Here is a 13,067-nt window from a genome sequence, read left to right on the forward strand (position 1 = left end):
CTGTATGATAAATTCTAGTTCAACCACCTCATTAGAACTGACTCAAAGGCATTCCTTTTTATGGCCGAGTAATATTCCATTGTGTATATGTACCACAACTTCTTTATCCAGTCATCTGTCGAGGGACATCTAGGTTGCTTCCATGTTCTAGCTATTGTAAATAGTGCTGCAATGAACAATGGGGTACATGTGTCTTTTTCAATTTTGGTTTCCTCAGGGTATATGCCTAAGAGTGGGATTGCTGGGTCATATTTTATTCCTAGTTTTTCAAGGAATCTCCATACCGTCTTTCATAGTGGCTATATCAATTTACATTCCCACCAACAGTGCAAGAGCGTTCCCCTTTCTCCACACCCTCTTCAGCATTTGTTGTTTGAAGACTTTTTGATGAGGGCCATTCTGACCTGTGTGAGGTGATATCTCATTGTAGTTTTGATTGGTGTTTCTCTAATAATGAGTGATATTGAGCATCTTTTCACATCATGATTAACTTTCTGTAATATGGTTTGTGTTTTAGCTGTTGGAAGACTGTGCTTCTTCTTGCTTCTGTCCTCCCTCTGATGGCTGAGGCCAAGAGGCTTGTATAAGCTTCTTGATGGGAGGGACTGGCAGTGGGAAAAACTGGATCTTTCTCTGGTGGGCAAGGCCTTGCTCAGGTGGTTGTTTGGCTTGAGGCGACCCAGCCCTGGGTCTACAGGCTCTATGGTAGGGTTAATGGTGACTTCCAAGAGGGTTTATGCCAAAGGGGAACTTCCAGTGCCCCCGTCCCTGTGGTGAGCCCCTGCCAACCCTCTCCTCCACAGGAGGCCCTCCAATACTAGCAGATACTTTTGGTTCAGTCTCCTGTGGGGCCACTGCTTCTCTCTGGGTCTTGGTGTGCACAAAATTTTGTTTGTGCCCTCCAAAACTGGAGTCTCTGCATCCCCTGGTCCTCTGGAAGTCCTATAATCAAATCTCACTGGCACTCAAGGCCAGATTCCCTGGGGATACCCAGTTCCTTTGTCAGATCCCCAGGCTGGGAAGCCTGATGTTGAGTTCAGAACCTTGGCAACAGTGTGAGAACTTCTTTGGTATTGTTCTCCTGTCTGTGGGTCACCCACCTGGCAGGTATAGGATTTGATTTTATTGTAATTGTGTCCCTCCTACCTTCTCGCTGTGGCTTTTTTGTCTTTGGATGTGGGTATCTTTTTTTGGTGGGTCCTAGTATCCTCCTGTCAATGGTTTTCCAACAGCTAATTGCAAATTTGGTGCTCTCGCAGGAGGAGATGAGCACATGTCCTTCTACTCCACCATCCTGAAGTGGAAGCCTGCACTTCTCTTTTGACCTAGTTATTCCATTGCTGAGAATTTATTTCAGGGATATACTTGCACACATGCATAAGTAAATCTGTATAAGGACATTTATTCCTGCTCCAGAAGAATGAGGCAGCTCTATGAGTACTCCTATGGGTTTGTAAAATAAAGGCTAAACACCTCCCCCCATATGATCACATGATTCTCTTTTAGTTAAAACCCAAAGTCCTTTATTTAAATTTTGGCTTTCATATGTCCTTTGGGAAAAGATATGGGAGTTATAGGTAAACATAATGGGAAATCGTTTCTGCTCAGCTTTTTACTTTCTCTACAAGTGCAGAGTTTTTGTTTTTTTTTTTAATTTTCAGGTAAAGTTTTCTGATAGAATTGTATTCAATGATTGTTTTATCTACTGTTTTTCTGACTTTGAGGAGATGTGGGGTATATATATCTAACCCGAGTGTGTCAGGTGGGCTTTAGGAGCTGTTGGAGGTTTAATGAGAACAGAGGGAGAGGTGTCATGTGGTGCTTCTTTGCCAAAAGCAAATGGCAGAGGCTCTGCCTGTCCAGACCTCTTCATCTTCTCTTATCAAGTTTTCAGAAACCATGGGACCTTGCTAAGTCGTTATGGCCCCAAAACTCAGCCTGCTTGAGTGGAAAGAATACATAGCACTGGGACACCACTGGCCCAGCTCCAGCTGCCCCTCCAGCGTTTAGTACCTGTGAGCTCGGGCTGGAGTCCCTTTTTCATGGTGGATCCCAGTTCTCTCTTTAGAAAATGATTCTCAGGTTGGATGTGAATGAGGAGCACCTGGGAGAGCTTGTTATAAATTCGGACTTTGACCCCACTCATCAGTACACCAAATCAGTATGATCTGAGGTGGGTTCAAAAATCTGAATTGGAACGGGTAGGGAGAGAAAGTATTAAGGCTGGAGTGACACCATGGATATAAAGGGTCACCCCAAACCACTGTCTCTTCTCCACCCAAGTGTTGTTGCAAAACCATGATGGGAAGAAGGGAATCATCCAAGTAACATGGTCAGTCAGGTGGAAGAGCAGATTAAGTGCCTCCTCAATCCTTCCTAATACTGCTTCAGCACTAAGTGCTCTTGACACCCACTTATACCCTCTGAGTTTTTTTTTAATATAAATTTACTTATTTTAATTGAAGGTTAATCACTTTACAATATTGTATTGGTTTTGCCATACATCAACATGAATCCACCACGGGTGTACACATGTTCCCCATCCTGAACCCCCTTCCCACCTCCCTCCCGGTACCATCCCTCTGGGTCATCCCAGTGCACCAGCCCCAAGCATCCTGTATTCCTGTATCCTGCATCAAACCTGGCCTGGCGATTCATTTCATATGGGTGGGATGATTTGGGAGAATGGCACCCTCTGAGTTTTAGAACAGATTTTGGAAATGGGCAGAAGTAAGTGCAGTGTTTCTCTGCAGTCTTTACATGTAATCACAAAGCCATTTGAAATTCTTCTGTGGAGTTAAAGGAGGAATAGGGAACATGGAGAAAATCTTCCAATTCATTCTAGCCATTGCAAGTGATTGACAGTGAAACCAAAATGTCAGAAGACAGTGTAAATAACTCAGAGTAAACCGCATGCCAGTGGCCATTCCCATGAACGGGCATCCTGACAGGAGATGAGGTCAAATGGTGACGTGTCACATCTGAGGAGTCAGCTTTGTGTGATAAGTGGGTCAAACGTGGGCCTGCCGAGCTGGTGATGGATGTCACCTACGTGGAGCCCGAGGCCCACGGGACCCATGTAATGAAAGAAAATATTTAGAAAATGAATTAAGTAGGCTCCTCTGAAAGTTTTTTCTCTTTTTCCTTTTGTTCAAATTATCCTAAACTTGATGCTACCAAGGATATCTCATTATTTAAAATATTTCCTTAAAATTATAAACTAGCAAGAAAATTTTAGACAATAAGGCAAAAAAACTTTCATAATCCCACTGTCACTGGTAGAGCATTCCAAATCTCCCTCCATTTGCAGATACTTTGTTACATATTTATAATCAATGTGTCTACAGTTTTCATCTAATATTATATGCATTTTCATACTTTGGGTATATCTTCAAAAATGACTGAGTAGATTGACTCTCCTTAATTATTTTTTAATTTTCAAATAATTTACTTCAACTATTTACTAAGATAACTTCCTTTTTGACAATGAAATATATTAAACCTATAAATATTATGGAGAATGGTATAGGAAATACCCATGTCCCTACCGCCTACAATTAACAATGTTTTCATGGTAGTTTTAACTATGATCTTAGAAGGATAGATGATGTAATAGTAGGATGAACATCTGGACTTCCAGGTGTGGTTTCACCTGCAAAATGGCTCATTAAGTTTAATCAACTGTTTTCCCTACACAGGATTTTTGAAGGTAAACATCCTCTGTTGGTTATCACGGATCCAGACATGATCAAAACAGTACTAGTGAAAGAATGTTATTCTGTCTTCACAAACCGGAGGGTAGGCATCCATTTTTTTTAATTTAAAATTTATTTGTTTCTAAGATATGCATTTTGAAATATATTATAAATTCATAGGATGTTATCAAAAGAGAAAAATACAAAGAGACTGCACGTCATGTACCTTTTGTCCTGGTTTTTCCAATGGCAATACATCGATTAATCAGAATACAATTTCAAAGCAGAAAATTGACACTCATACTATTCAGGGAGCTTATTCTGATTTCATCAGTTTCACGTTCACTCATTTGTGTATGTTTTGCTCTATGAAAATGTGTCCTAGATGTAGATTTGTGTAGTTACCATGACAATCAATGTATAGAACTGTCCCATCCCTACACGACTCCCTCTTACTATTCTTTTACAGTCATGGCTTGTACAGCTTGCTTTTTCCTCTTATCAAGGTCTTTAGCAAACATTGTTCTTTAAATTTTGATGAATGATTTATCAATTTTCTCTTTTATGGATTTTGCCTTTGTTGTCAAGTCCAAAATATCTTGACCTAGCCCTAAGCCCTGAAGATTATCTCCTATTTTTTCCTAAACATTAAATCACTTTATGTTTTACATTTAAGTCCATGATCCATTTTATGTTAGGTTTTGTGTAATGTATGAGGTTGTCTTTTTTTTTTCTTTTGCATCTAAATGTCTGATTTGCTCCAGCACCATTTATGGAAAGACTATCCATTAAAAGTAATTTATTTATTTTATTTTTTGCTCCCCTGGGTCTTCATTGCTGTGCTCAGGCTTGAGCCTGGCAGTGGGCAGGCGTGTGGCTGCAGAGGTTAGCTGTGGGCAGGTGTCAGTACAGTTGAGTGACAGTAGTAAGGACTGGCTTAGGCATCTGAGCATCTGCAGGGCCCTCCGATGGTGTTTTGCACATGCGCATTGAAAAAGATTGGCTGCTGGTGTGGATCCTGGGTCCACATAGCATCAGCAGTGGCACTAACTGGGCAGCTCTAGTGTGGTTGGAGGCAGTAGGGTAGGACTCCTGCAACTGCCTTAACACCATGAATGTTGAATTAAAGGTGGCTGATTGATCAGTTGATTGGGAGAAAGGCTACACGCACTGGTCAGTTTCAGTGGGGTCAGAAGCTGCACATGGCTTTTCCTTTCCCTTTCCTGTCCCTTCCCTCGCCTCTCCTTCCCCTGCCTGCCATCTCTTCCCTTTCCTGCCCCTTCCCTCCCCTCTCCTTCCCCTGCCTGCCATCTCTTCCTGGACAATCCAGTCCTAAACCCGAAGGTGGGCCACAGAAGGTGGGCAGCCTCACACATCAGGGTGGGGCCAGAGAAGGAGGACAGTGGCTCCAAGTCAGAGACCGAGTAGGGAGGGGAGGGTGTCCACAGGGATGGCAGCTGGGCACGGGTGAGGGAACCCAAAATACTCACTTGTGGGTGTAGCCTGTAGGGTGAGGGGGCATCATGAGTGGAAAGGGATGGATCATGGATTGGGTCCATAAAGGAGGATTGATCAAGTAATACAGAAAGGATGATGGGAGCCAGCATTCTCACTGTTGGAGAAGAAGTCATAGTTCAGAGACTGAGAAACTAGACTAAACCCTGTGAAGTCACTGACTGAACTATCCATGTAAGTCCATGCTTTTCTGTGTAATAGATGATAGCAGGCCAGATGATATAGACAGATGATAGATAGATGCAGATATAGACAGACAGGTGTGTGTGTGTGTGTAGCTACAAAAGCACATAATATACTGCTTTCCACTGATGTAGTATAGACACCTGAGCAGCTGCAGGGGTCTGGGATGGGGTTTTGCACATGCCCAGCCTAAAATATTGGGGCTGGCAGCCGGTGTGGGTCCTGGGTCTCAGGGTGTCATTGGCTGGAGCATCTCTGTTGGAGCTGAGGGGGAAGACAGGACTCAGGAAATTGGAGTCTGCTAATGTAGTACCCTGGGGAGTGATCAGCACCAAAATTTTCAGAGGTTGTTCAATGAATATGCTGGCAGTTGGTTTCATCACAGCAAAGTTTCTGGGGTTTTCTACAGAGCAGGATACAGAGAACCGTAGTCACTCCTGCTGCGTGGTTGACACTGGTAGTCCCTGCCCTTCTTCTTTGTTCCTAGTTGTCTCTGGTTGTCTCGGCTCGGCTCGTCTCTGGGTGGGGTGAAAGCAAAGCAGGTCATTTGTGCAATGTTCTGAAAGGCTGGAGAAACTCGTCACTCTTCCTGTTGTCTCTTTTAGTTTTTTTTTTTTTTTTTTTCCAGCAAGGGGAAATGTCTCAAGCTGTGGAATTTCCTGTTGATGCTGAGCAGTGCTGGCTTAGGGGAAGGGATGATGCAAACAAAATTAACTATTCTCCTTACTCTCTCTGCGAGTTGTTTTCAAGTGTGGTCTGTTATATTGCTGACGCTTTTTAGACCTACTTTCATTTGCTGTGAGCTGTCCAATTGTGAGACAACAAAGGCTGGAGTCTCCTACTCTGCCATCTTGGTGATGTCACCTTAGTATTTCATCATTAAAGTGATGTTAGCTGTAGGTTTTTTGTAGATGCTCTTTATCAAGCTAAGGAAATTTGTCTTTCTTGTTTGTGAGCTTTGTCAAAAATGAGTGTTGGAGGTATCCATTTTAAAACAAAATATAAATTTGAAAGATTGAGGAAATTTTAAAACAGGTTGGCTTCATAATCCTGTCCCAAGATGAGAAATAGAGTTATCTTCTTTACCCTTCTATTCCTGGGGGAAAATGTAGGGGGAAATATTTTCCATATCACTGAGTAATTTTTTCAGAATAGCAAGTAGATTCCTAATCTTTTGTGTAGGTAGTACTAAAAAATCCCCACCATATCAGCACATTCCTTTTCAAGTTGGTCAGCCTGTAAATATATGTAAATACAGAAGTAATCTGAGGCAAAATGCAGTCTGCCAAGGCTATCTGGCTGGCTGTCACCAATCCCTTCTCTGCATAGCCCCGGAAGATGAACTAGACCTTATTCCCTTCTATTCCCCTGGAAGAACCTTTCTGTACTACATGGGTCATTTGCATTTAAAAGGAGATTGGAATATGAAGGCTGGAAACCACGTGAAGTGGCCAAATGTCCACCACCTTCCCAGGAACCTAGACATTCAGGATAAATGTTTATTGTTCATCTAGCATAGGGCCTGGTACTATGTAGATAGTCACTAAAGATTTGTTGAATACACTGTTCCCAAATTATTAGCAAATTTTCCACAACTGTTGAGACTTCTAAAACTTAAGTAGGGTAAAATGTGTTTTGCTTTCAACTCTAGATTTTTGGTCCATCGGGAGTTATGAAAAATGCTGTTTCTGTGGCTGAGGATGAACAATGGAAGAGAATACGGACATTGCTGTCTCCAACCTTCACCAGTGGGAAGCTCAAGGAGGTAAAAGAAGAGGGTTTTCCATGAGCAGCTTAAAGAATAAGGTAGAAAATAAATTCATAGTCCCTGTCCAAGGAGTGGTGTGCCAAATTTGAGTTTCCTAAAATGGTTTTCATCTTCATATCCTAAAAGAGACCTCATCAGATTCATAATAAAATGTCACTTATGCCTCCATGCCCGTGAAAACCAAGTTCTTCTAAAACTTGAGTCTCCACATTTAACTTCCAGTGCTGTTGTGTTTTGTGTCTAGATGTTCCCTATCATTGGGAAGTATGGAGATGTGTTGGTGAGGAACCTGAGGAAGGAAGCAGAGAAAGGCACGTCTGTCGACATTAAAGAGTAAGTAGGGGTGAAGCTGCTGGTCCTCTGAGCTCCACTGAGACCCTTGTGTTTCCTGCCTTGGAGCCAAATTCCTACTGCTGACTTACTCTAGTGACCAAACAGAAGTAAGTATATGGTTTACAACTCTGACCGGCCACCCGAGAATGAGTGGTGGCTCATGAAAGTATCAGAAGGTATCTTCTGTGTACATGAGCCAGGGTTAAATTATCTGCTTAACTGTCACCTTGAATATTCTGGGAAACAAAAATACACAGTTTGGTCTCAAGTCAGGGAGCATGATGCCTCCATCTCTGTTGGTTTTCTCAAGATTGCTTTGGCTATTTGTGGTCTTATATGGTTCCATATAAATTTGAGGATTATTTGTTCTAGTTCTGTGAAAAGTAACACAGGTGTTTTGATAGGGACTGCATTAGATCTATAGATTGCTTTGGGTAATATGGGCATTTTAGCAACATTAATTATTTCTTTCCATGTACATGCGGTATCTTTCCATTTCTTTGTGTCATCTTCAATTTCCTTCATTGTTTCGTAGTTTTCATAGTATAGGCCTTTCACCTCCCTGATTAAGTTTATTCCTAGGTATTTTGTTCTTTTTGATGTGATTTTAACAGGATTGTTTTATCATTTTCTCTTTCTGGTAGTTCTTTATTATTGTATAGAAAGGCAACAGATTTCTGCATATTAATCATGTACCTGCCACTTTACTAAATTCATTTATTCTAGTTTTTTGGTAGAACTTTAGGGTTACCTATGTAAAGTATTATTTCATCTGCAAATAGTGATAGTTTTACATGTTCCCTTCCAATTTGGATGCCTTTTATTTCTTTTTCTTGTCTGATTAGTGTGGCTAGGACTTCCAATACTACACTGAATAGAAGGGGTGAGAGTGGGCATCCTTGTCTTGTTCCTGATTTTAAAGAGTATGGGCACAAAAACAGACACATAGATCAACTGAATAAAATTGAGAGCCCCAAAATAAACCTGTACACTTAGAGCCAATTAATCTATGATAAAGGGGGCAAGAATAAACAATGGATTAAAGACAGGAAAACTGGACAGCTACACGCAAAAGAATGAAATTAGAACATTTTCTCACACCCTATTCAAAAACAAACTCAAAATGGATTAAAAACCTGATTGTAAGACTGGAAACCATAAAAACATAGAAGAAACAATAGGCAGAATGAATGTTCTTTGACATAAATCATAACTGTACATTTTTGGATTTGACTCTTAAGGCAAAGAAAACAAGAGCAAAAATAAACAAATGGTACCCAGTTAAACTGAAAAATCTTTTGCACAACAAAGTAAATTATTAATAAGATGAAAAGACAACCTGGTGAATGGATGGGAGAAAATATTTGCAAATAATATGATAAGAGGTTAATATCAAAAATATATAAATGTCTCATACAACTAAAAATCTGAAAAACAAACAACCCAATGAAAAATGGGCAGAAAATCTTAATAGACAATATTGTAAAGTAAAAAATAAATAAATAAAAATATAACAGTTGTTCAAAAAAAAAAAGAAAAAAAAATAGACATTTCTTCCATGGAAGATATACGTTGAAATGATGCTCAACATTGCATATTATCAAAGAAATGCAAATCAAAATCACAAAATCACCCACCACCTGTAAGAATTACTATCATCAGAAAGTTTACAAATAGCAAATATTGGTGAGGATGTGGAGAAAAGGAAACCCTGGTATAAGGCAGTAGACATGTAAATTGATGTAGGGGAAACCATATGGAGGTTTCTCCAAAAACTAAAAAGAGAACTGTTTTGTGTGTGCTCAGTTGCTCAGTCGTGTCCGACTCTTCACAACCCCGTGGACTGTAGCCCACCAGGCTCCTCTGTCCATGAGATTTCCCAGGCAAGAGTACTAGAGTGAGTAGCCATTTCCTTCTCCAGGGGATCTTCCTGATCCAGGGATCAAACCCAAATCTCCTGCATTGCAGGCAGATTCCTTACTACTGAGAGACCTGGGAAACCCGAGAACTTTGATATGATGCAGCAATTCCACCCTGGGTATATATCCAATGAATATGAATACACTAATTTGAAATCATACATGTTTTACATCAGCATTGTTTACAATAGCTAAGATATGGAAGTAACCTAAGTATCCACTGACAGATGAATAGATGAAGAAGATGTGGCACGTGTGCATGTATACACGTGTGTGCACGCACACACACACAAGAAATATTACTGAGTCATAAAAAAGAATGAAATTCTACTTTTACAATAACATGCATGGACCTAGAGGGTATCATGCTAGGTGAAATAAGTTAGACAGAGAATGAAAGTATTGCATGTTATCATGTGTATGTGGAATCTAAACATAAGATGAATAAATATCAATATATAAAACCAAACAGACTCACAGTGTAGAAAACAAACTGATGGTCATCAGTGGGGAGTAGGAAGGGGCGTGCAAGATAGGATAGAGGATTAAAAGGTACAAATTGCAATGTATAACATAATTGTGCTACAGGGGTAGATTGTACATAACAGGAATGTAGTCAATATTTAATAATAACTTTAAATGAAGTATTTAAAATAGCTCTTCTACCCCTGAAACTAATGTGATATTCTGCTTTTGCGCTAAAGGGGAATCAGCTCTGAGCACAGGTTCTGCGGTGAGCTGAGACCCAGATCAATGTCCCCTTTCTTGACTCCCCAGGAAGAGTGAATTTGCTCCCTTTGCTCTGCTCAGACACAGTCCATATACACCTTTTATTGCCCATAGTCAAAGCACACTATGTACTTTGTCAGATTATGGGTTCTGTTCTTCTGTGATTGAGCTCCTTGAGTTTGGGGTGGGCGTCTAACTTGCCTTAGTGTCCCCATCCCCCCAGCACGGGGGCAGTTGCAGCATTCACACTCATACACACCTCAGGAGTGAGTGATAGTAGCAGACAGTCTTCCATGATCCAGCAGGTGGTTCTGAGAGAGTGTGGCTCTTGACCTGTCTTGCCTGGGCATCTGATTTTATATGATTTTCTTGTTGACTGTGTTGGATATGGATAGTCAGCTGGTCCTGATTTTAACTGTCTGTGTCTGTCTTTCTCTACTCAGCATCTTTGGAGCCTACAGCATGGATGTGATTACTAGCACATCATTTGGAGTGAATATTGATTCGCTCGGCAACCCACAAGATCCCTTTGTGGAGAATGTCAAGAAGCTCTTAAGATTTAGTATCCTCGATCCCTTTCTTCTCGCAGTAGGTAAGTATCCTACTACATTTCTTTTTCTGTATTCCTCCCTCCATCCCTCCTTCCCTCTCATTCTTTCTTTCTCCCTTCCTTCCTTCTTTTTCACAGGTTTATTGAGATATAATTCACATACCATCAATTCACCCACTTAAAATGTACAGTTCAATGGTTTTACAACTAAGTGTCATCGATGGATAAATGGATTCGGAAAACGTGGTGTACACACACACACACACCAGAATACTATTCAGCCATTAAAAGGAAGGAAATCCTGCCATTCGCAGCAATGTGGCTGGATCTCAGTGGAGGGCATTATGCTCAGTGAGATACGTCAGACAGAGAAAGGCAAATACTTACACGATGAATCCATAAAAAGAATCCAAATTCATTGAAAAACAATGTCAGATTTTTGGTTTCCAGAGACAGGGTTTGGGAGATAGGAGAATTGGATGATGGTGGTCAAAGGGTACAAATTTCAGTTATTACTTAAATAAATACCCCTAGTGTAATATGCTTATAGCTATCCAGTTGTCTCAGCACCACTTGTTGAAAAGCCTATTTTGTCTCCATTAAATGGTCTTGGAAACATTTTCAGTGTTCAGTTGACCATAGGCATGTGGGTTTATTTCTGGACTCAAAATTTCTATTCCATGAATCTGTATGTCCATCCTTAGGCCAGTGCCACATTGCCTTGATTAATGTAGCTTTATGGTAAGTCTTAAAATCAGGAAAGGTGAGTCTTTTAACTTTATTATCTTTTTCAGGAATATTTTGTCTTCTATGAGCCCCTTGCAATTTCACATGAATTTAATCTAAGATAGTTTCTTCAAAGAGGCCAGCTAAGGTTCTGATAGGGAATGTCTTATATCTGTTGATGTGCCATCTTGACAATGTGAATGTTCTGATTCATGAACATGGCATGTTTTTCACTTATTTACATCGTCTTTAATTTAGTTCAACAAGGTTTTGTGGTTTTCAGAGAGTAAATTTTACATATCTTTTATTTTATTCCTACTTATTCTATTCTTTTTGGTGTTACCATTAAGTGGAATTGTTTTCTTAATGTCATTTTCATTTTATTTATTGCAATGTATAGAAATACAATTGATTTTGTATTTTGATCTTATATCTTGAAACCCTGCTGTACTTCTTTATTTTTTCTAATAGGTTTTTAGTGGCTTCCTTAGGATTCCCTGTATACAAGATCATGTTATCTGATGAGTTTTAGTCTTCATTTCCTATATGGATATATTTTGTTTAATTTTCTTGACTAATTACTTCTTGTTAGAATGTCAGGTACAGTTTTGGATAGAAGTGGTGAAAACGGCTTCCTTGTCTTAATTTTAGAGAAAAGCATCCAGTTTTTCACTATTAAATATTAGTGTTAACTATGTTTTTTTCATAAGTTCCTTTTATCAGGTTGATGAAAGTCCCTCTGTTCCTGTTTGCTGAGAGCTTTTATCACAAGGGGGTTTTGGATTTTGTCACATGGTTCTTATGCATCTATCAGATCATCATGTGGTCATTGTTTATTACTCTATTGAAATGGCATATTATACAACCTTGCCTTCCTGGGATAAAGTGCACTTATACATGATGTATACATCTTTTTATATGTTAGTGGACTCAGTGTGCTAGTATTTTGTTGAGGATTTGTGTATCCATGGTCATAGGATGTATTGGTCTATAGTTTTCTTTTCCTGTTATATCTTAGTCTTTTTTCTCACTCTGGGTTAATACTGGCCCTCCAGAATGATTTTCAAAGTGTTCTATCATTTTCTATTTGCTGGATGAGTTAGTGAAAATTTGGTATTAATTCTGTAATTATTTGAGTAGTATTCAGCATTAAAGCCATCTGGACCTAAGCTTTTCATTGTCAGATTGTGGGTTGTTTCTTGATTATCAAATCAAACTTTGTAATTCTTTTTTTTTTTTTTAAACTTTACAATGTTGTATTAGTTTTGCCAAATATCGAAATGAATCCGCCACAGGTATACATGTGTTCCCCATCCTGAACCCTCCTCCCTCCTCCCTCCCCATACCCTCCCTCTGGGTCGTCCCAGTGCACCACCCCCAAGCATCCAGTACCGTGCATCGAACCTGGACTGGCGACTCGTTTCATATATGATATTATGCATGTTTCAATGCCATTCTCCCAAATCTCCCCACCCTCTCCCTCTCCCACAGAGTCCATAAGACTGATCTATACATCAGTGTTTCTTTTGCTGTCTCGTACACAGGGTTATTGTTACCATCTTTCTAAATTCCATATATATGCGTTAGTATACTATATTGGTGTTTTTCTTTCTGGCTTACTTCACTCTGTATAATAGGTTCCAGTTTCA

At 39.9% G+C, this 13,067-nt stretch overlaps 1 protein-coding gene across 1 annotated transcript in view; it reads left to right on the top strand.

Moving 5' to 3' along the window:
* LOC147344831 (cytochrome P450 3A24-like) overlaps positions 1-13,067 on the top strand; it is a 49,076-nt gene that overhangs the window by 13,668 nt on the left and 22,341 nt on the right. Inside the window, exons 4-7 of the mRNA XM_086374073.1 lie at positions 3,699-3,798; positions 7,045-7,158; positions 7,406-7,494; positions 10,586-10,734. Of these exons, the coding sequence (XP_086230199.1) occupies positions 3,699-3,798; positions 7,045-7,158; positions 7,406-7,494; positions 10,586-10,734 (452 nt within the window). The remainder of the gene's footprint in view (positions 1-3,698; positions 3,799-7,044; positions 7,159-7,405; positions 7,495-10,585; positions 10,735-13,067) is intronic.

This window comes from Bos grunniens, chromosome 25, assembly GCF_055505025.1.
Source record: "Bos grunniens cultivar Pamir isolate PY7600 chromosome 25, Bosgru_T2T1.0, whole genome shotgun sequence".
Lineage (NCBI taxonomy): Eukaryota > Metazoa > Chordata > Mammalia > Artiodactyla > Bovidae > Bos > Bos grunniens.